Raw genomic sequence first — 25,791 nt, 5'->3', positions numbered from 1 at the left:
AACCAAGGTCCAGATGGCTTTATTAATTCTACCACACAATTAAGGAAAAATTAACATTCATTCTTTATAAATCCGTCTAAAAAAACAGGATACAAAAAATGGCAAAAGCCTGAAATAGGCACTAGACCAAAGAGGATATATGGATAGCAAATAAGCATAAGGGAAAATAATATCTAATATCACAAATAATCAGGGAAATGAAAATTAAACCACACACCTATTAGATTCGTTAAAATTAAGAATACCAGTAATATGATATACTGAGAGCATCCAGAGAAAACAGAAGTTTCACACATTACTGATGGGAATGGAAAATGATGCAGGTGCTTAGGAAAACAGTTTTGAAGTTTCTTAAAAATTTGAAATGTACATATATATGACCGAGCAATTTTACTTCTGAGTATTTTATCCAAGTGAACTAGAAAGCTGTACATGAATATTACAGCAGCTTTATTTGTAAAACCCAACATTGAAACAATCCTAATATCTTTCAACAGGTAAATAGATAAACAAGCTGTGGTACACCATACCATGTCATGCCATGGACTATTACTCAGAAACAAAAAAGGAACAAGCTATTAAAACAGAAAATAACTTAAAGACGATGTTTTGAGTCAAAAAAGGCAATCTCAAAAGGCATGATTTTTTACCATGAGATCCTATGGTTGATTAGAAACATGCAGTGCAGTGCAAGTGCCTACAATTAGTTTTTTTTTTTACTGTAATATAAGTGCGTGGCATTAAGCTTTTTTTTTTTCCCCATGGGTGTACATGTGTTCCCCATCCTGAACCTGGCTCCCACCTCTCTCCCCATCTCATCTCTCTGGTTCATCCCAGTACACCAGCCCCAAGGATCCTGTATCACTCATCAAACCTGGACTGGCAATCTGTTTCACATATGTTAATATACATGTTTCAATGCCATTCTTCCAAATCATCCCACCCTCGCCCTCTCCCACAGAATCCAAAAGACTGTTCTATACACCTGTGTCTCTTTTGTTGTCTCGCATACAAGGTTATTGTTACCATGTTTCTAAATTCTATATATATGCATTAGTATACTATTGGTGTTTTTCTTTCTGGCTTACTTCACTCTGTATAATAGGCTCCAGTTTCATCCACCCCATTAGAACTGATTCAAATGTATTCTTTTTAATGGCTGAGTATACTCCATTGTGTATATGTACCACAGCTTTCTTATCCATTCGTCTGCTGATGGGCATCTAGGTTGCTTCCATGTCCTGGCTATTATAAACAGTGTTGTGATGAACATTGGGGTACACGTGTCTCTTTCAGTTCTGGTTTCGTTGGTGTGTATGCCTAGCAGTGGGATTGCTGGGTCATATGGCAGTTCTAGTTCCAGCTTTTTAAGGAATCTCCACACTGTTCTCCATAGTGGCTGTACTAGTTTGCATTCCCACCAACAGTGTAAGAGGGTTCCTTTTTCTCCACACCCTCTCCAGCATTTATTGCTTGTAGACGTTTTGATAGCAGCCATTCTGACCGGCGTGAGATGGTACCTCATTCTGGTTTTGATTTGCATTTCTCTGATAATGACTGATGTTGAACATCTTTTCATGTGTTTGTTAGCCACCTGTATGTCTTCTTTGGAGAAATGTCTGTTTAGTTATTTGGCCCATTTTTTGATTGGGTCATTTATTTTTCTGAAATTCAGCTGCATGAGCTTCTTCTATATTTTTGAGAGTAATTCTTTGTCAGTTGCTTCGTTTGTTATTACTTTCTCCCATTCTGAAGGCTGTCTTTTCACCTTGCTTATAATTTCCTTTGTTATGTAAAAGCTTTTAAGTTCAATCAGGTCCTATTTGTTTATTTTTGCTATTATTTCCATTACTCTGGGAGGTGGGTCATAGAGGAATCTGCTGTGGTTTATGTCAGAGAGTGTTTTGCCTAAGTTTTCCTCTAGGAGTTTTATAGTTTCTGGTCTTACGTTTAGATATTTAATCCATTTTGAGTTTATTTTTGTGTATCGTGTTTGAAAATGTTCTAGTTTAATTCTTCTACAAGTGGTTGGTCAGTTTTCCCAGCACCACTTGTTAAAGAGATTGTCTTTTCTCCATTGAATATTCTTGCCTCCTTTGTCAAAAATAAGGTGTCCATAGGTGTGTGGGTTTATCTCTGGTCTTTCTATTTTGTTCCATTGATCTATATTTCTGTCTTTGTGCAAGTACCATACTCTCTTGATGACTGTGGCTTTGTAGTAGAGCCTGAATCTAGGCAAGTTGATTCCTCCAGTTCCACTCTTCTTTCTCAAGATTGCTTTGGCTCTTCGAGGTTTTTTGTATTTCCATAGAAATTGTGAAATTATTTGTTCTAGTTCTCTGAAAATTACTGTTGGAAGATTGATAGGGATTGCATTGAATCTACAGATTTCTTTGGGTAGTATACTCATTTTCACTATATTGATTCTTCTGATCCATGAGCACAGTATATTTCTCAATCTATCTGTGTCCTTTTTGATTTCTTTCACCAGTGTTTTATACTTTTCTGGCAATGGTTTTTCCCGTGGTCATGTATGGATGTGAGAGTTGGACTGTGAAGAAAGCTGATCGCCAAAGAATCGATGCTTTTGAACTGTGGTGTTGGAGAAGACTCTTGAGAGTACCTTATACTGCAAGGAGATCCAACCAGTCCATTCTAAAGGAGATCAATCCTGGATGTTCATTGGAGGGACTGATGCTAAAGCTGAAACTGCAATATTTTGGTCACCTCATGCGATGAGTTGACTCACTGGAAAAGACTCTGATGCTGGGAAAGGTTGGGGGCGGGAGGAGAAGGGGACGACGGAGAATGAGATGGCTGGATGGCATCACCGACTCTGTGGACATGGGTTTTAGTGTACTCCGGGAGTTGGTGATGGACAGGGAGGCCTGGCGTGCTGTGATTCATGGGGTCGCGGAGAGTCGGACACGACTGAGCGACTGAACTGAACTGAACTGATATATAGGTCTTTTGTTTCTTTTGGGAGATTTATTCCTAAGTATTTTATTCTTTTCGTTGCAATGGTGAATGGAATTGTTTCCTTAATTTCTCTGTTTTCTCATTGTTAGTGTATAGGAATGCAAGGGATTTCTATGTGTTGATTTTATATCCTGCAACTTTACTATATTCATTGATTAGCTCCAGTAATTTTCTGGTGGAACCTTTAGGGTTTTCTATGTAGAGGATCATGTCATCTGCAGACAGTGAGAGTTTTACTTCTTCTTTTCCAATCTGGATTCCTTTTATGTCTTTTTCTGCTCTGACTGCTGTGGCCAAAACTTCCAAAACTATGTTGACTAGCAGTGGTAAGAGTGGGCACCCTTGTCTTGTCCCTGACTTTAGGGGAAATGCTTTCCATTTTTCACCATTGAGAATAATGTTTGCTGTAGGTTTGTCATATATAGCTTGTATTATGTTGAGGTATGTTCCTTCTATTCCTGCTTTCTGGAGGGTTTTTATCATAAATGGATGTTGAATTTTGTCAAAGATTTCTCTGCATCTATTGAGATAATCATATCATTTTATTTTTCAATTTGTTAATGTGGTGTATTAAGTTGACTTGTGGATATTGAAGAATCCTTGCATCACTGGGATAAAGCCCACTTGGTCATGATCTTTTTAATATGTTGTTGGATTCTGTTTGCTAGAATTTTGTTAAGGATTTTTGCATCTATGTTCATCAGTGATATTGGCCTGTAGTTCTCTTTTTTTGTGGCATCTTTGTCAGGTTTTGGTATTAGGGTGATGGTGGCCTGACAGAATGAGTTTGGAAGTTTACTTTCCTCTGCAATTTTCTGGAAGAGTCTGAGTAGGATAGGTGTTAGCTCTTCTCTAAATTTTTGGTAGACTTCAGCTGTGAAACCGTCTGGTCCTGTGTTTTTGTTTGCCGGAAGATTTCTGATTATGGTTTCAATTTCCGTGGTTGTAATGGGTCTGTTAAGATTTTCTATTTCTTCCTGGTTCAGTTTTGCAAAGTTGTACTTTTCTAAGAATTTATCCATTTCTTCCAAGTTGTCCATTTTATTGGCATATAATTGCTGATAGTAGTCTCTTATGATCCTTTGTATTTCTGTGTTGTCTGTTGTGATCTCTCTATTTTCATTTCCAATTTTATTGATTTGGTTTTTCTCCCTTTGTTTCTCGATGAGTCTGGCTAGTAGTTTGTTCATTTTATTTATCTTCTCAAAGAACCAGCTTTTGGCTTTGTTGATTTTTGCTATGGTCTCTTTTGTTCCTTTTGCATTTATTTCTGCCCTAATCTTTAAGATTTCTTTCCTTCTACTAACCCTGGGGTTCTTCATTTCTTCCTTTTCTGGTTGCTTTAGGTGTAGAGTTATTTTGGCGTTAAGCTATTGATTGCTGAGGCTTGTATTTCAAAGTGGCTCGGTGGTAAAGAATCTGCCTGCCAGTGCAGAAGACATAAAAGATGCAGGTTCGATTCCTGGATTGGGAAGATTCCCTGGAGAAGGAAATGGCAACCCACTGTAGTATTCTTGCCTGGGAAATCCCATGGACAGAGGAGCCCTGCAGGCTACAGTCCACAGGGTCTCAAAAGAATGGGACATGACCTGACAACTAAACAATGCATTTCAAAGAAATCTATCTCAAATAAACACACTGCCAGCTATACAGCTAGATAAAGAGACAGGCCACCCCACCTATGAAGCTGCCCTTTTAGAAAGTCCTGGCTGACCTAGATAACTGATCATTTGGGTGATCCTGCTTTTCCCTCCCCATGCTTTAATTCCTGCTCTCTTTTTAAATTTACCTATAAGGAGTGAACTTGCAAAACCCTAGGTACCTTACCCTTAACCCAAATAAATGAAGAATCCCAGGTCTGCTAGTGTTTGCTCTTGCTCTCTAGTGTGTGCTTCTGTTTCCCGTATCCCGACTAAACCTCTCATTATGCAGTCCCACAGAATGTGTACCCCCCATAAACTGTGAATAATAAACCTTGTTTTTTCAAAGTTCCCCAGCCGTTTCAAGCTTCTAAGGGCTGCCTGCATTCCTTGGTTTGTGACCATTTTCTGCCACTTTCCAAGCCAGTAATGCTGCATTCTCTCTGATACTGCTTCCTTTTTCACATCTTTTCTCTGACCCTTTCTTCTGCCTCTTGTACTTCAGAGGAACCTTGTGATTACTCTGGGCCCACTCAGATAATCCAGGATATCTATTTTAAAATATTGATTCAGTTCAGTTCAGTTCAGTTCTACCATCTTTAATTCCATCTACAACCTCAATTACCCTTTGCCATACAACTGAACATAATCAAAGGCTGCAAGAAATTGTACATGGACATCTTTGGGGGGGGGAATCATTATTCTGCCTACCACAAATTCTTTTGAGATGTCATACATACCCTTATAGTTCACTCTCAACCCTTATAGTTCACTCTCAACCCTCACCTTGACTATGCAGATGGAACCAAGGAAGTCTGATGTGATTAACTTGTTTATTAGTTAAGTAGAGATCAATCCTCTCTTTTTACAAATTCAAAGACATACATTTTTCCTAATATTCTCATAATAAAGATCTCTTACATCAGATAGAACATGACTTTACTTTCAAGATTATCTTTGTTAGCAACAAACTCCTCAACAAACTCCAAATGCTGGACCAGTGGTTCCCATTGACTACCAACATTTCAAAAACTGTTTTGGGGATTGAAATTGGGCTTCCAGGTATTTGTTTTCCAAATGAAAACAACACTCGTCTGCTCTCCAAAATCTATCACCTATTCTTATCATTATTTCATAAAATAACATTCAGTACCAAAAAGAAAAGAATGTCAGAAAAATATGTACTTCTTTAAATAATCTTAGGTTAATAAAAAATAAGTTTATTAGTGTTCTTTTTCTAATTTTGCTGATCTTTGACCAAGTTTTTAAAATCATTTATAAGACTGATTTACCTGTAGCAACTGTGCCACTGTCCACACGTGTCAAAGACTGGGGACGGCTTCGAAGTTTGCTTTTTAAAGATCTTGGTCTACGTGGTGATGCAGGTGATACAGGAGCTTCTGATGATTGGACTTTGCTATCTTTAATTGCTCGAAGGCGTTCATAGAGCTCCTGTAGCTCCTTATTCTGCTGGGTTTGAAGATTTACCACCTCCTGAATATGTCTGAAGGAAAATCATGCAGAAAGCACTTTAATGGCACAGGTGCCATATAGATGAGCCAAGGAACTCTACTAGTACAAGTAAAGTTTAACAAGGAATTTAGATTAAGAATGTGGAAATACAGAATATTTTCACAAAATTAAGATGATCAGCGCATTCCTAAAGTGCGACATTAAACTAATCAGACATAAAGAAAAAGCTCAATAAATTGATAAGAACAAATTTATAAAACCTCAATAGAGTAAAAGATAATTAAAAAATTAAAGTTCCATAGTACTGATAATATTAACATGATTATATGTTGCAAGTGTAAACAGGAAAAATTTTTTCAACATAGTAAAATGTTAATATTCAGAACATATAAATATCTGCCAAAAATCAATGACTTTGTAGAAAAGGGAAAGAATAAGAAAAGCTAACTAAAGGAGAGGAAATACAAGTAGCCAATAAATATGAGATGATGTACAACCTTAGTATTAGTTAGAACACAAATTTTAAAAAATAATTTTTATTCATCTGATTGGAATAAAATTAAAAGAATCAATAACACCTAGTCTAATGTGAAGGAGTGGGAAAACAGGCACTTGTACAAACCTCTAATCCAGCAATTCCACTTTTAGGTATCTATCCTTCTAATATAAGTACACAAACATAAAAGGATGTTTACTTCAACATTTTTTATATAAGCAAAATATGGGATAAAACTGAAATTCTCATTAAGGAGGGATTAAATAAATTTTGGGGCTTTCCAGGTGGTGCAGTGGTAAAGAATCCACCTGCCAATGCAGGATACGAGGGGTCAATCCCTGGGTAGGGAAGATACCCTTGAGAAGGAGATAGCAACCCACTCCAATATTCTTGCCTCGAAAACTTCATGGACAGAGGAGCCTGGCAGGCTACAGTTCATGGGGTTGTAAAGAGTTCGATGCAACTGTGCACGCACACACACACACACACACACACACACACACACAAATAAACTTTAAATGGCTATATGCTATCCCAATGCATGGAATAAAGATTATTTGTGCAAACATGAAGAGGAGACAATGTTAAGCCAAAAAATGCAGAATAACATGTATATTATGATCCTACTTTTATAAACTTAAAAACTATATATTTGTAAATGCATAAAAAATTGACAGGTAAGTTATATACCAGTGGTCGCTTACGAGAAATGAGGTTAGAGCATGAGAAATAGACTGTTTTGTGTGCATTTTTTACTGTTGTGATATTATGATTTATAATAAAAAAACAAGATGTTATTTGGTCTTGGTCCCTATACCTGGCACACTGCTCCTAAAACCCTTGTAAATTTCTAAATGATAAGAGTGATGGGAGAATCTTTGGTTACAATGTTTGGTCTTTTGTCCTCAAATAGCTCCAGTTCCTGAAATATTTCCAGAGTGATAAAGGAGTGTTTCATTATTCAAAACAAGCCCCTTTAAATCACAAAGTGACTTTTGGATAGCCCCTAAGGATGGGTACCTCTAAGGATGGAAAAGAGGCTGAAGGTTGAATTAATTACCAATGGCCAATGATTTACTCAGTCATGCCTACATAATGAAGCTTCCATAAAAATCTGTGGATTACAGGGATTCTGAGAGCTTCTAGGCTGATGAAGGTATGGAGGTGCTGGGATAGTGGCACACCTGAGAGGCCATGAAGTTCCCTGCCCCTTCTATATCTTGCCATCTGGCTGTTCTTGAGTTTCATCCTTTTATAATAAACCAATAATCTAGTAAGAAAACTGTTTTCCTGAGTTTTATAAGCCATTCTAGCAAGTTAATCAAACCTGAGGAGAAGTTTGTGGGAACCTGTGGTAACAGCTTGGTCAGAAGCATAGGTAACACTTCTTGGACTTGTGATGGGCATCTGAAGGGGGCAATCTTGTGGGACTGAGCCCTTAGCCTCTAGGATCTGATGCTATCTTTGTAGTTTTCAATCATAATTTTTTTTTGAATCATTAAAATGTCACCAGGGCTTCTCTGGTAGCTCAGCTGGTAAAGAATCCACCTGCAATACAAGAGACCCCAGTTCAATTCCTGGGTCGGGAAGATCCCCTGGAGAAGGGATAAATTATCCACTCCAGGCTTCCCTGGTGGCTCAGATGGTAAAGAATCCACCTGCAATGCGGGAGACCTGGGTTCTATCCCTAGGTTGGGAAGATTCCCTGGAGGAGGGCATTGCAACCCACTCCAGTATTCTTGCCTGGATAATTCCCATAGACAGAGGAGCCTGGCGGGCTCAAAGAATAGGACACGACTGAGTGACTAATCACACAGCACAAAATGTTACCAGTCTCAATTAGCTACCAGTGAAATACTTAGTTCTATAAAACGCAAAGCAATCAGATTTGTGACAAAAGAGAAACAGTTCTTACTTTTCTCGTAATCTTTGAAGCTCCACCTTTAAGTCCTCATCCTCTATTTCTGACTCATCATCACTGCTCATTGGGGAAGATGGTGAATAGAAGTGTGAGCTCTGTGTTTGAACACAGGCTTTTTCTTCACAGAGTGGTAAGCACTTTTCTCTCTCTGTACCAGTCTTTGTCACTGATTTCCCTCTGTCAGGAAGAGTGGCTGAAAATTCACTATTAGAGCTAGGCTGTTTCCTAGCAGTAAGTATCTCTCTCTCTTTAAGCAGTTCAGATCCAGACTGCATGCTACTTCCTGTGGCTGAATTTTCTTTCAACTCCTTTTCTGTAGTCATTGAAGATATATCAGTCTCACAAGCTATACTAAAAGATGAAAAGTTGTCAGTTTGTTTTGAAATTCTTGGATCTTTTTTGAAGGTTTCATGAAGAGCTTGTAACTTCTGAGAAGAAAGTGAAGTTTGTGGATTGTGTGTGACAGGTTCCATTTCTACCAACTGAGACTTTGCTGTTTCAGTAAAGGCTAAAGCTTCTTCACTAGACTGACTTGTCATTTTATTGAATGCTGGTATGTGTTCTATTCCAAAAGATGTTACTTCCGCTGACTCCTGCTGGGGAACTGTAATCACCTGAAATACAAAAAGGCAGAGGTGGCTGGCTCTGCCTAACCAAAGAGTAAACCCACAAAGAAATTCAATGTAATATATGGCACAGACAATTGGATGGTCTTTTGTGATGTACACACATTGATAATACCAAAACTTTAAAATCCTATTTAGGACTTCCCCAGTGGTTCAGTGGTTAAGACTCTGCACTTTCACTGCAGGGGCCACAGGTTTGACCCCTAGTCAGAGAAGTTCTGCATGTCACATGGAGCAGCCAAAGGAAAAAAAAGTTTAAAAAAATCCCATTTATTCTTGCCATATTCAAAGGTTTTCAGTTGAGCCCTTTGTAAATTCAGTTGGCTACATATTGCTCAAATAAAATACTGCAATTAAAACATTCCACAGGTGCACATACAACTAACACCATTTTGTAAACCATCTATACTTCAATAAAAAATTAAAAATATTTTAATTGCCAAGATTCTAAAGGACATGAAATTAATTTATAAAAAAGATGACCCAACCACCCACCGAAAAATAATGACACAGATCTATGCTCTATTCCAGTTACTAAAATCCTCATTTCTTTACACTCACCTTTAGTGGATGGCTACAGAAGGTGAGAAGATGCATATAAGGGGGAAAAATTTAATATGATAATAATCTACATTTAAAATAATTACCATCTACAGACCTAGATCTTCAATGCTGTCACCTTTCATAATGCCCCTGTAGAAAATGATTCTACCAAAGACACAAACCTGAAACCGACCCCGCTGAAATGATCCACTCATTGCTTTACATTTACTCAAAGACCTAGTATCAGTTGTGGACTCTCCTGTCAGATGAATGGGGTCAGGAACAACTGCTGATCTCGTATCTTCCATTTCCACTGCAAGTTTTGCCAAATTGTAAGCAGAAAGGAGAAAATTGTTTGTTAATATTACATTTGTTTACGTTACCAGAAATGAAGAAAAGTAGAAAAAGCTTAACTCCTGCTAGACAATTAAAAAAGTGTTAATGTAATAAGCAACACTGTAGAAGCCCCTACCTCTAAATCAGACATTTCAAGATTTATCCTGAGACTTAGTATCTATATGAAATGAATACTTTAAAACTGAATTAGTTACAAAAGGAAAAATATGATGGAAATGACATTAATGGGACGTGTTACATACATGGGCTATATGGAAAAGGTGGCAAGATTTGTGTATGAATAACAGAAAGAAACAGAAGTAAATGAAAAATGATGTTACCTAGTCTATGTCCCTGACTGTAAGCACACTACCTTGACGGACTTTTGATCTCTTGAAAAAGCTGGTTGACTGCCGTAGCCTGTATGCCCAGCTTTTTAATTTGCGAGTCCAGGATTTCTTGCTAATAGGATTTTTGAGACTAGGACAAGTAAAGCTTAGGCCAAAATATCCACCTCCTGTCTGCAGATGAATGGCTCCACCGCTTGACACAGCAGCAGGATAGGCCTCTGGATCTCCTGGAAGTGAAGCATCTGGGGACATCTCCTAAAGGAGACAAAAAGAGGAAAACCAAAATGGTAATAATTTACGTGAGGTAGAGCAGTTGTTTATACCATTGGAGTTTCTTGTATGGACCAATCAGCAATCAAAAACAGAATGCTATGTATACTTCTATTAATAGTACTATGTCAGACTAAACCTGAAGTATTGAACTTACAGGAATTAAGCCTTCTTTTCTTTAAAAATATTATTTAGACTTCAGATAAATAAAATTGCAGAATATTAAATTTCCACCCTAGGATATTTTTTATCATAGCAACTTTGAAAACTGAAAATTAAAATTTGAAGTAAACAACCTTCATTGAACCAATTTACTAAAAAAAGTTCAGTTAAACCTTATGATCTTAAAATGGAAATTTTCATCTATGCTTATATTACTTAAGACAGTTAAAGATGCCTGACACACAAGATAAACATAGAAAATCAAGATATCTAGGCATTTAGATTTACAGAAATATATTACCAAATCAAATTTATTACATTATGTAATCACACAGAAATTTAATTTAAAATGGATCTCAAAATTATTTCAAATTCAAACTCTAAAAATTGTTAACATCAGGCCACAGCTGACTATAAAATCACACTTCCCTCTTCTTGTATTCCCATTTTCCCCCAAAAAATAAGAATTAACTGCTGTATTCTGAGTACTTTAAAAATAAATTCCTTATAATAACTCATACAAAAAATTAATATACATAGCAAGAAATACTTTGGGAAACCTGAGAATGGCCCCTACAAATTTAGAAAATTAAAAAAGTATTGAAAAGCTCAAAAAATAGGATTTAGCATTTGTCTGAAGGAAGACCGCCTGAAGTGAAGTTGCTCAGTCGTGCCCGACTCTTTCAGACCCCATGGACTGTAGCCCACCAGGTTCCTCCATCCATGGGATTTTCCAGGCAAGAATACTGGAGTGGGTTGCCATTTCCTTCTCCAAGATAGCCTAAAAGCAGCACTAAGTAAACTGCAGTTTGGGATAAGCATTTTTGATATTTAGAGTCAACAGTCATTAAAAGTAAAATTCTGAACAACTAGTTTTTATTTTCCAAAGTCCTATTTTAGACTAGCAATACTACTTTCATAAAGAGAAAAAAAACCTCTCAATAATATTACAATTTAGAAAGTGTTACATCGGTCCCACTGAAATTACAGAAAAAATTTTTATTAAGTAATAACTGGATCAAGATGATAAATTAAATACAAGTTCTAGCTTCTCTTACCAACCCAAAGCTATAAGTGCAACAGGAAAAACAGATGTAGACACAAGCATATAAGATTAAAAGAGGAAAAAGTAGCCTCCTTTAATCTGCATAATGACATATGCAAGAACTGTTTCAAAATGCAGTAAACTCAGGTGGGAGATATGGGCAGCAGGAGAGAGCGCCCTGAACAACCAAAAGGATGAGTAGTTGGATAGAATGCTTACAAAGCTACACACAATTTGTCTCCTATCTGTCACTTCAACATCATCTTGTAACACCCTACTACTTACTGGCCTTCTTTTGATTCCTAAAACAGGTCTCTACCTGTGAATATCACCATCACAAACAAATCCTTCCGTGACCACCCTATCTAAAGTAATTCCTTAGTCATCCTATCATAGCCCTTTTTATTTGTTTAGGATTTATTTTCCTCCACTAGAGTGTGAGTTCCACAAAAAACAGAGATCTTGACTTATTCACTGCTCAATAGATATCCACTGAATGGAAGAGTGAACTGGTTGGGGTTACCAAAGAAGGAACAGCCAGGCAGTTCTGCACCTTCCTACCCCATCTCCACAACAAAGAAAAGACATCAGAGGCATCTGCTCCCAAATAAGAGTGGCAAGAGGAAAATGTTTGTGGCCAAGAAAAATATCGGCAATATAGGGAGGAGATAAGATCTAGGTTTAAGGGGAAGCCCTGCTACTTTTGAAGACTAGCTATTAGACCTCCCTCTAGGCAGCATCAGAGACAAGTTGCAATAACCAGTGCCTGGAAGCATGTCCCACGCTTTCCTCATAATTACTACAGTATGACTATAGTAATTATATATAGCATTTACAAACAGACAAAGAGGGAATCTCAAGGAGGAAAAAGAAAAACTGAGTACACAATGAAGAATCACCAACACTTTTGGGAAATCAGTACTTTAAGAAAACACTAAACTCAACTAAACACTAAACAGAATAGCCAAGGAAATAGCATTAATAACATAGAATAAGGCTTTAATATCTTCAAAGACATGTGTGAATATAGTACATCCATAAGAAAAATAAATTATTAGAAATTAAAAATATAATCCTTCACATAAAAAATAGCTGAATAGGAGATTATAAACAGCTTATAAATAGAGAAATTCTCCCAGTACAAAAAGCAAAAGGACAACGAGATGGAAAACATGAAATGAAAAGTTAAATAGATAAGAAAAAAAGGAAATTAAGAAATAAAACTGTCTATTCACAGATGATACGATCTTATATACTATATAGAATATCCACCAAAAGCTATTACAGCTAATAAACAAAGCAAAGTAGAAGGATATAACATCAACAATCAAAAATCAATTGTATTTCTATATGCTACCAATGAAAAATCAGAAAAGTAAATTAAAAAAAGCAATTTCATTTATAATAAAAATAAAGAGAATAAAATAACAAACAGTGCTGGAACAACTGGATGATCACATGCAGAAAAATGAAGCTGGATCTTTATCTCACACCATATACAAAAATTAACTCAAAATGATGCTACTATCTATACTTGACTAAGTGTAAAACAAAATAAAGACATTTTTGGACATTTAAAAAAATCAAATTGCTAATCCATGCAACATATTTAAAAATATTATTTACAGAAGCATTTGAGGGGGAAAACAAAATGGAATTCTAGGACACCAGAAACACTGGCAGGTAATAAGTTTGATCTAGATGTAGCAACTGGACATTTGAAACGAATAAAAGAATCCATTTGACACTTGGAAGATTTTCTTTTGAGCAACAAAGCTTAAATGATAATTACATTTCATTTTTTATGGTTCTAATCACATTACATGATCATCAAATAACAAATATAATATGTTATTTACTGATTTTCAATTCTTCCAATCAACCTACAGACAAGGCATAACCAACTATTAAAAAATGCAGATGTTATAAACTTTGCTAATGCTAAAATGCAATTCAAGTAAATAAAAAACGGGAGGTGTATAGGGAAGAAATATAGAAGAAAGAGAAAATATAATTTCTCCATCACTTAGAGAAATGAGTCAGATTTTATTGTATGAAATTGCTAAATCCAAAAATCAGTAAGTATATTATTTACAAGTTATTAATAGCAATGACCACAAGAACTAAAACCAGGAACTTAAATGTTCGGGGACTGGGAGTGTCAACACAACAATTTCCTATCCTTCTGGATTTTTGTGTTTATGAATTAACTGCATAATTTTAAATTACTAGTTTACAAAAAAATAAGGAAGTTATTTTTATTCAATCAGATGTTATTCTGTTAGGTGAGGTAAAACTATGTATTCTGACATGGATAGATGTCTGTAAGTAGGGGAAAAAATGCAGAACAGCACATGTATATAAGGAAGGATATGTATATATAGTATATATCTGTATCTTTGTAAATAGATATAATACATATAAAAAAGTACTATATAAATATTTGTATGTTAGTTAAAACCATGTCTGGGAAGATTTATTAACAGCTCTATCTATAGGTTTGAAAGTGGGGTGGATTTTACTTTATATACATGCATATATTACTTACATAATAACAATAATAGAGATACAGTGATAAATATTTTTAAATATGTCTATGGTATACTATAAAATAAAAAATTAAGTTGTAGACCAATATGTTTATAGCACAATCCTATTTTATTGAATAAAATGTTATAGGTTTTTAATTAGATCTGTATAAGCTTAAGTCAAGAAGGATAAGTACCATACAGTGGATAAGCACCAGAGAGTGTTTATCCCTCTGAGCTGAAGGAACAGAAAAGAGAAGTTAAATTCTTACATTACATAAATTAAAAAAAAAAACAAGCCAGGAGATTAGGGGGGATTTTAATTTTCTTTTAAAAAATTTTTTCAAATAAATAAAAAACCCATAAACAAGATTATATTAAAACCATATTTTAAAAAGGAAACTGATAATAGGTATTTTTAAGTGGAAATCTAAAAGCAAGTTCTTCCTACCACCTAAAACAATCTATCAGTCCTGTTCTGTCATTAATATAAACATTGCTCACAAGTTCCTAGCTAATTCAACAGAGGGGTCTCTCACCAAAGATAGTTCTACTGCCTCTATTGAGAAGTTTTAGGCCCCTGCATCCTAAGCCATGGCCTTTTAAACACCTGTGACCTCAGAATCTTCAGTTCAGTTCAGTTCAGTTCAGTTTTCAGTCGTGTCCGACTCTTTGTGACCCCATGAATCACAGCATGCCAGGCCTCCCTGTCCATCACCAACTCCCGGAGTTCACTCAAACTCATGTCCATCGAGAAGGTGATGCCATCCAGCCATCTCATTCTCTGTCGTCCCCGTCTCCTCCCACCCCAAATCCCTCCTAGCATCAAACTTTTATCTTATGACATAGATAATTTCATTTCAAAGGACAGAACTTTAGAAAAGAAGGCATTTCTTTTAAAAGCATAAGGAATTGGTTAGAAAGAATGATACTTACATGTAAACATAATTCGCTGGGTATAGAAGTTATCACATTCAGGTCCCTTTTGAACACTGATATGTTAGCAGGCTGATTCACAGCCACATTGGACAGAATCTTAGAGCCTGTCTGCTGAAAATCAGGGGACTGTGCAAGACTATCTTGAATTCCACAGTGACTGGTGCCTATGACTTCTGGCACTGGACATGAGAGTACATCTTCAGCAGAGGAAGAAAATGGAGAGTCTATGCTTTGGGTATCCTTCTGACTCTCAGGGTAGATGCTAGGTATGTTATGCTCCTGATAGAGCAAATTTCTTAATTTTTCATCCAGAGTTTTAATCCGGTTGTCTGCAAATTCCATTTTTGGAGGTCTTTCCCCATCTGATTCCAGGACAGTAGAGGATAGAAGGCTGGTTGGTTCAAAGCCAGGATTCTGAGTGGGAACAACCATCTTAGGTGAACTTGCTTCCATGTTCACTGCAGTTTCTCCTTCTTGGGAAATAAATTCTGCATCCGTAGTTCGCTGCTGCACTAGTAAGGATTGAGGCTTTTGATCAGATATAAATGCCGGGGTTGTAAGACAGTTAGCAGCAGTCTGAGTTGACTCGCCAGAAGCTGCCTGACTGGCAGCTTGGTGACCCAGATACACAGGTAGAAATATGCCTGCTTCGTTGGTGAGTCCCTCACATTCAAGTGGAACTGCACGAACTGAAGTAGCAGTATGACTGGAACTACCAGCAACTGGTGCCATTATCTGCCTGTCATCTTCCACTTGATAAAGTGTAGCTGGCTGCTTAGTTTCTACACTGGCATATTCAGAAATCTTACCATCAACTACATCCTTGTGTTGTGATGCGGAGGTGAAAAGTACACGCTGGCACGGATTACTTTCTAGAGTAAGCAGTGTGTCCTGTGATATTTCCTTATTACTTATGTTTCTTGGACCTGAAATAATAACAAAGAATGGTTAAGCATATATTGGTAAGTACAAAGCATAGACTAATCCAAACTCAAAAAGGACAGGGAGGAACAAGGGGCAAATCAGAACCAGTGTAAAACTACTCTTGTAAATAAGAATCAAAATACACAGAATTCAACCTGACAAGGAGAAAAACCTTTTTTTTCATAAATAATAAAATTTAAATGGCTTAAGTTATATTCTAATATTAACATATTCGAAAATGCTTATGGAATTCTCACAAATGGAATAAAATACCCATGTTATTGTTCAGTCGCTAGTCATGTCCGACTCTTGGCAACCCTATGGACTGTAGCATGCGAGACTTCCCTGTCCTTCCCTATCTCCCAGAGTTTGCTCAAATTCATGTCCATTGAGTTGGTGATACTATCTAACCATCTCATCCTCTGCTGCCCCCTTCTCCTTTTGCCTTCAATCTTTCCCAGCATCAGGGTCTTTTCCATGAAAACAACTTAAAGATATTGGTATATATTTTGCATTCCCGTCTTCCAGAACTGGATAAAGGTGCAGACAACAAACACTTACTAGAATGTAGATTTAACCCAGGAGCTGTAGGCATGTACTGCTGAAGAGAAGGAGAAGATTGAACCTCACGGTTTCTTATTGTCTGATTTATACAAAATCGCCAACGACCAACTGGGGATGACTGAGGAGGAGCAGATTCATCTGTAGAAAGAATTGGCAAAAATTAATATGCTAAGCAATTGTCAATATGTTTTACTTGTTAACTAAGAAAATCAGGTTAAAACAACAAATTGTCTTTCATCTCCATTTCCAACAGCACTAGTAACTTATAAGACCAGACCTCCCAAATCTGACTGACAAATACTCTAAAAAACTAAGCACAAGATATCTTTACAGAAGGATTTTGGATTCTTCAGAAACAAACATTGCATGAGTAGTGATTTAAAGCAGGGCACTTCATTTTGGATAAAAACTAAAAGCATTTTTTCCATTAAAACCTACATCTTTGTTCTGTATCTTGATTATGGTGGTGCTTACACATATCTATAAGAGGACTAAAGTTCACAGAACTCTACACCAAAAGAAAAAAAGCAAATTTTACTTTATAACAACTTAAAAAATAAAGTAAAATAAGCCCCTACATCTGTATTCCTACTTTGTTAACTTATTCAGATAAGTAATTCTCTTTTAAACTTTACCCTACTTTGCCAGTTAGAAATCTACTCAAACTCCCACTAATAAGAAAATGAAGATAGAGGAGAACCCTAGCATCCTAAAACAATCTAACTTTCAGGATAATGGTATCTGGTTCCATGACTCCCACACCACCTGTTGTTTCTTCACATTATTATAATTCCTTCAGAGGTTCTCATTTGTCTATGGCTCTTTTCCCCCTCTCAGATACTCTAAATATACCTATGATCAGAGCTGAAAAGAATGGAGAAAAAAGGTTGTGAGAAGAGAAAACAGAAGACCTCATTTTTAGTCCATGGAAGTTTATCTGGTATCTGATTACAAAAACTTATTAGTGATCAGAGCAGGTAGAAGCATATCATTGGTGGAATGAAATCAAGAAACGAATGCTACTGATATTAAACATGAGGCAAACTCAGAACACAGTGATTTTAGTTAAGAAAGTCGCTGTCCATCTCATATCAGGAGAAAAATAAAACTTGCCAGTTAAGTTCAAACATTAAAGCTGTTAAAGGTCATCAGTACTATGACAGCTTTTCTGGTAACATACCATGCAACAACTCAGAAATAAATTAATCAGGTAAAGAACCAATACTTGGAGGAAATTTGGAGAAGAGTTTTACTTCTCACTTTTTTTTACTTCTTATTTCTGAGCTATAAAGTCCTTTCAAAGTGTGGGGAAATCTATATTAACAATTTATCAAATTCCTTTATTGGTTAATATCCTTCCCAAGGTATGTAAATTAAAAGTTTACAAATGTCTTGCTTCAAAAGCCAAATGGTAAATTTTGTTAAATATACTTACTGCTGGTTTGACTGGATGCAGAATTTATCTGTACTTGTTCAGATGATCCTGTCTGAATTAAAAATGAATAGATAAATAAAGAAGTTCCTGATACATATTTGAGAAGACCTATTTGCTATGCAACTGGTCTTACTTGGCTGCTGCTGGGTTCCACAGTAACAGAGTCAACTCCAACAGCTTTTTCTGTAGCACAGTGAACATGAAGGATCTCCTGGGCTTGACCTACAATAGCCCTCAATTCTTCCACAAATTTTTCTTTTTCACTTTCCAGGACAAAGTTATCTTCAACCTATCCAAAAGGAAAAGTAAGTCTATTCAAAAGAATCTATTTAGTTTCTTAGAAATTATAATATGGTGACTACCGTAAAGAAAAATTAATTGGTATTTAGATCCAATTGCCACAACAGAATTAAGAATGACTAGCAATAAAATGCCAGACAACACATTAAATTATTCTTTCTACTTGAGATCACCAACATTTGTCAGATTGGCACTACTTACCAGAAGCCAGCATTTAAAAAAATTTTGGCATTCTATAAATTAATTGCCATTTGAAGAACATAACTGAGGCAATGTTTACATTTAAAACTAGGATGTCCAAACCCAAAAGCTTTTAAATGAAAAATCACAAAATGAAACATCTCTAAAGATGATAAAGTATGGCCCCGAGACAGTTCAGAAAATACTAAGGTGAATAAGAGGCAGAATTCACAAAATTATTATCATTTTAAAATATTAAATTCTGCTTGGCCAGGAATGTATATCCAAAGAAAACTGGCAGAAACGAAAGTATTATGTACTCTTCCTGCCACCCTAGCCCATTCCCCTAAAAAAAGAGGGGAATACTAACTTAAGCCTAACAATTCAAAGACAAAAACTAAATGAAACGATGAACATTACTTGAACACCTATATGTAAGATGTTATAACTGCATAAACTATTAATGAGACCTCATCCCCCAAAATTCTAATTTAATTAGGGACCCAGGCAACAGAACTGTTTTTGTCTTAGGGTTTTTTTGGCCACACCATGAGGTTTACAGGATCTTAGTTTCCCGACGAGGGACTGAACCTGCGCAACTGCAGTGAAAGTTCCAAGTCCTAACCACTGGACCTCTAAGGAATTCCCCAAAGGACTGTTTTTTTTTTTTACTTTTTTTTTGAGATCTGCTTTCTTTTTTTTTTTTTTGATCTTCATTTTTAAAAGCTCTTCTGTTGATTTTGACATGCAGCTAGAGTTAAGATCCACTGACCTAGCTCCTCTCTTAATGAAACTCCCTCATATTTTAAACATAAATATACTGACACCAGAGGGGGTACAGTGACTTACTTTTGATCATAACCAATTTAGCTCTTCATGAATTTTAAAAAGCAGCAGTACCCTAAGAAAATATGGCTCTGAGTAAATGAGGGGGGAGAATTAAACAGGAAAAAGACACAGAATGCTGAAGGGAAAATAATTTGTCTTTTCTATACTTACCATATAGTCTGCAATATCCTCTGGTGCATCACCATCAACATCAAACTTGAAGGTGACCATCTTGTTATTGTGTGTCTCCAGTTGACACTCCACCATGTTGTCTCCAGAGGTTGAAATCTGGGCACAAATATTTTACTAGTTTAAGAGTCAGTCATTGCCTTCTCTTTGCAAATGGAACACGAAATATTTTGATGAGCTCACATAAAATATATGAAAAAATGGTCTAAAATATTGAGAATCTAAAAAGATTCTACTTTTCCCTTGGTGAAACACTGTCTAAATAACCACTGTATGACAAATCTAAGGCTCAAATTATTCAGCAAAAAAATCAGGAAAGAAAAGGAACACAACTTTTATAAAAATACAAAAAAAGTTACAATAGTCCCTATAACTATCTGCAATGCAAACATCTAAATCTGGCCAATCATTTTCAAAATTCTCCTAATCCCACAAATTGACCTTTAAGCAAAAGAAAATGCACTGATAATAGAAATGTAAACTGGTCCAACCTTTCTGGATAGCAATCTAGAAATATGTATTGAGAAAGTTTAAAAATCTTCATACTCTGATCAATAATTCTACTTCCAAGAATCTATCATAAGGAAATAATCAGCATAAATACAAAGATTTGTGCTCAAGGGTATCTGCTGAAGAATTTCTTAATACTCTACACTCACTGCCACAGCAACATCGCCCCTCCCTGACTCCCCAGACCTCAACATGCACTCTTAACCAAATCATATTTACACACTGACCTGAAGAACAGTAAGCTGAAATTTAGTTCCCTTCTCTGACCGAGGACAGGAAGCTCTTCTCTGTTTGATCCGATCTTGTTTGCCATTTCCACTTGGGTTATCAGGGGTATTTGTGTTTTCCTTCACAGGTGCCACATCATGATTCAAACTATTATTTTAAAAAACAAAAACAACTCCAATTCAATTTCTCAGAGAAGACATTATTCTATGATTCTCAAAGTCCAATATTTAACCCAAATCAGATTTATAACATCTGAAATTCCTGTATGGCTAGAATCATTCCACTTTGATGGTAAAATTCTAAGAAAAACCCTCGATTATAAAATAATAAATAATGAGTTTAAATAAAATATATAAGTAGTACAATATGTCTCAAAAAGTTATGATTGTACAACTTTGCAAATACACTAAATGCCATTGAATTGTACACTTTAAATGGGTGAAAATTTAATGGTATGTGAATTATGTCTCAATGAAGCTGTTTTTAAAAGTTACAAAACATTGAGATTATTTTGTATGTATTAGGCAAACATCTCATAGTAGTGGGAGTGAAAGAAAAACACTGCTAGTGATGGACCTCTGTGGAATCTTTTATTAGTAGATGTTCTTGACCAATTTTATTTTGTTTGTTTAGGGTTTTTCTTATTAATATGTTCAAATAAAATTCTAAAAACCAATTCTAACTCAAAATAATATACCTGTTCATGTAACGAAATCAACAGAGGATAGACGAGGTGTGGAAGACAGGAATAGTGCAGGAAACAGAACAAGAAATGAAAATGAGATTTTTTAAAAAATGAATATTATTTAGCTATAAAAGGAATTCCTGAAAAAAATCTACTCCTGATCATTGACTATACTAAAGCCTTTGACTGTGTGGCTCAAAACAAACTGTGGAAAATTCCTGAAGAGATGGGACTACCAGACCACATTACCTTCCTCCTGAGAAACTTGTATGTAGGTCAAGAAGCAACAGTTAGAACCGGTCATAGAACAACAGACTGGTTCCAAATGGAAAGGAGTATGACAAGGCTGTATATTGTCATTCTGCTTATTTAACTTATATGCAGAGTACATCATGCAAAATGCCAGGCAGGATGAAGTACAAGCTGGAATCAAGATTGCCGGGAGAAATATCAACAACTTCAGATATGCAGATGATATCACCCTAATGGCAGAAAGTAAAGAGGAACTAAAGAGCCTCTTGATGAAGTTTAAAGAGGAGAGTGGAAAAGCTGGCTTAAAACTCAACATTCAAAAAACAAAGATCATGGCATCTGGTCCCATCACTTTATGGCAAATAGATGGGGAAACAATGGAAACGGTGACAAACTTTACTTTAGGGGACTCCAAAATCACTGCAGATGGTGACTGCAGCCATGAAATTAGAAGACGCTTGCTCCTTGGTAGAAAAGCTATGACAAACCTAGACAGTGTATTAAAAAGCAGAGACATTCGTTTGCCAACAAAGGTACATATAGTCAAAACTACGGTTTTTCCAGTAGTCATGTATGGATATGAGAGCTGGACCATAAAGAAGGCTGAGTACCACAGAATTGATGCTTTCAAATTGTGGGGCTTGAGAAGACTCTTGAGAGTCCCTTGGACAGAAAGGAAATCAAACCAGTCAATCTTAAGGGAAATCAGTCCTGAATATTCATTGGAAGGACTGATGTTGAAGCTGAAGCTCCAATACTTTGGCCACCTGATGTGAAGGGCCAACTCACTGGAAAAGACCCTGATGCTAGGAAAGATAGAGGGCAGGAGGAGAAGGGTGTAACAGCGGATGAGATGGTTGGATGGCATCACTGACTCAATGGACATGAGTTTGAGCAAACTCTGGGAGATAGTGAAGGACAGGGAAGCCTGGCATTCTGCAGTCCATGGGTTGCAAAGAGTCAGATATGACTTAGCAACTGAACAAAAACATAAAAAGAATGAAAGTTTGCCATTTGTAACAACATACATAGAAGTTGAGGGCATTATGCTAAGTGAAGTAAGCCAGAAAGAGAAATACAAATACCATATGATCTTTTTGTGTAATCTAAAAATAGAAAAAAACAACCAAGCAAAAAATTCCCCAGGCTCAAAGATATAGAGGATAGACTGGTGGGTGCCAGAGGCAGGAGTGGGGGGAAGGTAGAGAGTGAGTGAAATGGGTGAAGGGAGTCAAAATGTACAAACTATTAATACCAGTTATAAATAATTAAATCATGGGGATATAATGTACATCATGGCGATGATAGTTTATAATCTGTGGTGTTGGAGAAGACTCTTGAGAGTCCCTTGTACCGCAAGGAGATCCAACCAGTCCATTCTAAAGGAGATCGATCCTGGGTGTTCATTGGAAGGACTGATGCTAAAGCTGAAACTGCAATACTTTGGCCACCTCATGCGACGAGTTGACTCACTGGAAAAGACTCTGATGCTGGGAAAGGTTGGGGGCGGGAGGAGAAGGGGACAACAGAGAATGAGATGGCTGGATGGCATCACTGACTCTGTGGACATGAGTTTGAGTGAACTCCGGGAGTTGGACAGGAGGCCTGGCGTGCTGTGATTCATGGGGTCGCGGAGAGTCGGACATGACTGAGCGACTGAATTGAACTGAACTGAACTGCATATTTCAAAGTTTCTCAGAGTAGATTTTTTAAATTCTCATAAGAAAAAAACTTTATTAACTATATATGGTGATGAATGTTTAAACTAGACTTACTGTGATCATTTCACAATATATAAAAATAGTAAATCATTATATTGTACATCTGAAACTAACATAGGGTGTACTTCAGGTCTACCTCAATAGAAAGAAAGAAAGAAACAAAAGAGGAGGGAGGGACGGAGGAGGGAAAAAGAAAAAATACACCACAATTTTGGTTGAAAAAAACTGAATGAATAATGTGAAAATGATTCAACATTATTAATTCTAACTAGCTATATTTTGCAGGTTCAAGTCAATATGATTATGACTTCACTTTCAGTTGATCCGTATCAAAGGTATTTTCAGTTGATCCGTATCAAAGGTATTTTTCAGCTTTTTCCTTAATAAATTTGAATATATTTCAATAAATACATTTGAAACTTAAATGAGGTCTGTAAGCACCAGATATTTTTAAAATTGATTTTTAGGTTAAATCCTTTCTCCTAAAGAACTACTCATGAAGTATCTGTATAAAGATATACAAGAAAAGATAAAAATAACCCCTAATATTTTTTCTATGTCCCTGTGAAAAAGAATTTTCATAACTACAAGTGGAGAAAGAAGATTCAGTAATACTGCTCTTAGTTCTTTAATAGACAGAGAAATAGCAGTAACACAACACCTTAAGAGGATAAAAGGGATATAATTTTAGTCAATGCAGTTGTATCATTCATTTTACAAAGTTATCTTAAAACACTAGTTTAGGGTTTGGAACAAGATGGCAGAAATTATACCCCTAAATATAACCATAAAATCTGGAAATAATACAATAGAGTATCACAGGAGGGCACTGAAGAGTGAAAAGTTGAAGGCAGACTGGCTAGGGACTCCCAGGACTTGAAGAAAAATATAGCAGCTAAGCAAAAGCAGTCCAGGTTCAGTGTCTCTTGACTCTTGGCCAAAAGGCAAAGGTAGCTCAAGCACAGTGGTCTCCTGAGCCCCAACTCAGCAACAGAAAGTAGTTAAAGTGGGCCCTTCCCTCCCTTGGTGATGCTGGTGGGAACTCTACCAGTAGCATGTGGTCTGGAGAGATAGCCTAGGGCAGTGGGCCTAGGGCACTGCTCTCTAATCTCTTGGTCCAGCAGTGGGTCCCAGTGATATAAGATGAACCAAAGCAGACCAGAATAGTACTACAGGGACTCTGAAAACTGAATTGGCATTAGAACCATAGTCCACAAAAGTATCGATAAATGAGTACCTTGGCACCTAAACACAGTGACTGCCTGCTAAAATAGAGGATTTAAACAGGATCCAGAATATCCTAACATAATGTCCAAAATGTCCAGGATACAAATGAAAATTCTTTGTCATACCCAAAACCAGGAAAATCACAACTTGAATGTGAAAAGTCAATCAAGAGATGCCAAGACCAGGATGAATCAGGATGAATCACAACTATCTGACAAGGATTTTAAAGCAGCCATCATCAAATTGTTTCAAAGATCAATTACAAATACTCCTGAAACAAATGAAAAGTCAGAAAATCTCATAATAATAGAATATATTAAGGAAGAACCAAATGGAAATTATAAAAGGAATATAATCATAGAAATAAACGATTCATTTTGTACAATAGCAGAATGAATAGGACAAAGGAAAGAATCAATATCAGTGAATTTGAACACAGAACAAATGAAATTAAGCCAATCTGAACAAGATAGGGACTTCCCAGGTAGCTCGGCTGGTAAACAATCTGTCTGCAATGTAGGAGACCCCAGTTTGATTCCTGGGTCAGAAAGTTATTACCAAATGAAAATACAATTGTATATATATATATATATATATATACACACAATACATAAAATTATGTTTTTTAAATAATATATTATTATATCTGGTTGTAAATTATTTATTTAGATTAGCTGGAACTTTAAATTACATTATTTCCTTTTTTAAATTCTTACAATCTTTTCTTAAGAACAGAATATGAAGAGAATTCCCTGGTGGTTCAGTGGTTCGGACTCTGCACTCTCACCGCCAAGGGCCTAGATTCGAACCCTGGTCAGGAAACTAAGATCCTGCATGCCAAAAAAAAAAACCTAGACTATTATAATAATGCGAACAAGAAAATGGTCAATAATATCACAATCCATATGATCCTTATTAACATAAAAAAGTAAGAATAATATCTACTATTTTTATTGAACATACACACAAATACTAGAACACAGAAGTTTCTGTAGTCAAGAGACTAATCACCTAAAGAAGGCAAATACTTCAATATGCCCTCATAGCTTTCATGGTATTAATTTGAAGATTCTCACCTTCGAACTAAATCTGGTTTTAGAAGAGTTGCTTGTTGTTCAGCTCCAACTGCTTGGGATACAGGCTGTAAACAGCACAGAAGTAAAATTTATTATAACAGCAAACTTCAAGTTGAATGTGCAATTTGCTATTATTGCAGAAAACATGTCTGTTACATTTCATATTTTGGTTACCACACAAACCAGGTAGAATGTCTACATTACTGAATGTCTATATCAATCCTACTACTGATGTTACTACCAGAAAAAGAAAAACAAAATGCAGCAGTATTGATACTCACCAAGACTTTTTCATAAAAAAGACAGCATTGTTTCATATACTTTTGTTTGTTATCTTTCAGTGGCTTCCAGTCCTAATTGTAAA

The 25,791-nt window shown here is 36.2% G+C and overlaps 1 protein-coding gene across 3 annotated transcripts in view; it reads right to left on the bottom strand.

Annotated features, from left to right (window-relative positions):
* WNK3 (WNK lysine deficient protein kinase 3) overlaps window positions 1-25,791 on the bottom strand; it is a 149,528-nt gene that overhangs the window by 22,954 nt on the left and 100,783 nt on the right. The window contains exons 10-20 of one of the 3 annotated variants that reach the window (XM_088833809.1): window positions 25,428-25,492; window positions 20,466-20,613; window positions 19,711-19,827; window positions 18,365-18,520; window positions 18,232-18,283; window positions 16,794-16,934; window positions 15,306-16,234; window positions 10,385-10,619; window positions 9,861-9,991; window positions 8,504-9,123; window positions 5,912-6,123 (exon numbers count right to left, since the gene is read on the bottom strand). In XM_088833809.1, the coding sequence (XP_088689935.1) occupies window positions 5,912-6,123; window positions 8,504-9,123; window positions 9,861-9,991; window positions 10,385-10,619; window positions 15,306-16,234; window positions 16,794-16,934; window positions 18,232-18,283; window positions 18,365-18,520; window positions 19,711-19,827; window positions 20,466-20,613; window positions 25,428-25,492 (2,806 nt within the window). The remainder of the gene's footprint in view (window positions 1-5,911; window positions 6,124-8,503; window positions 9,124-9,860; window positions 9,992-10,384; window positions 10,620-15,305; window positions 16,235-16,793; window positions 16,935-18,231; window positions 18,284-18,364; window positions 18,521-19,710; window positions 19,828-20,465; window positions 20,614-25,427; window positions 25,493-25,791) is intronic. The other 2 variants (XM_088833810.1, XM_055393946.2) reach the window with 2 other exon arrangements.

The sequence above is a fragment of the Moschus berezovskii genome, chromosome X, assembly GCF_049115385.1.
Source record: "Moschus berezovskii isolate FMDL1 chromosome X, NW_MosBer_1.0, whole genome shotgun sequence".
In the NCBI taxonomy this organism is placed as follows: Eukaryota; Metazoa; Chordata; class Mammalia; order Artiodactyla; family Moschidae; genus Moschus; species Moschus berezovskii.
This window is presented reverse-complemented; position numbering and strand designations above follow the sequence as displayed.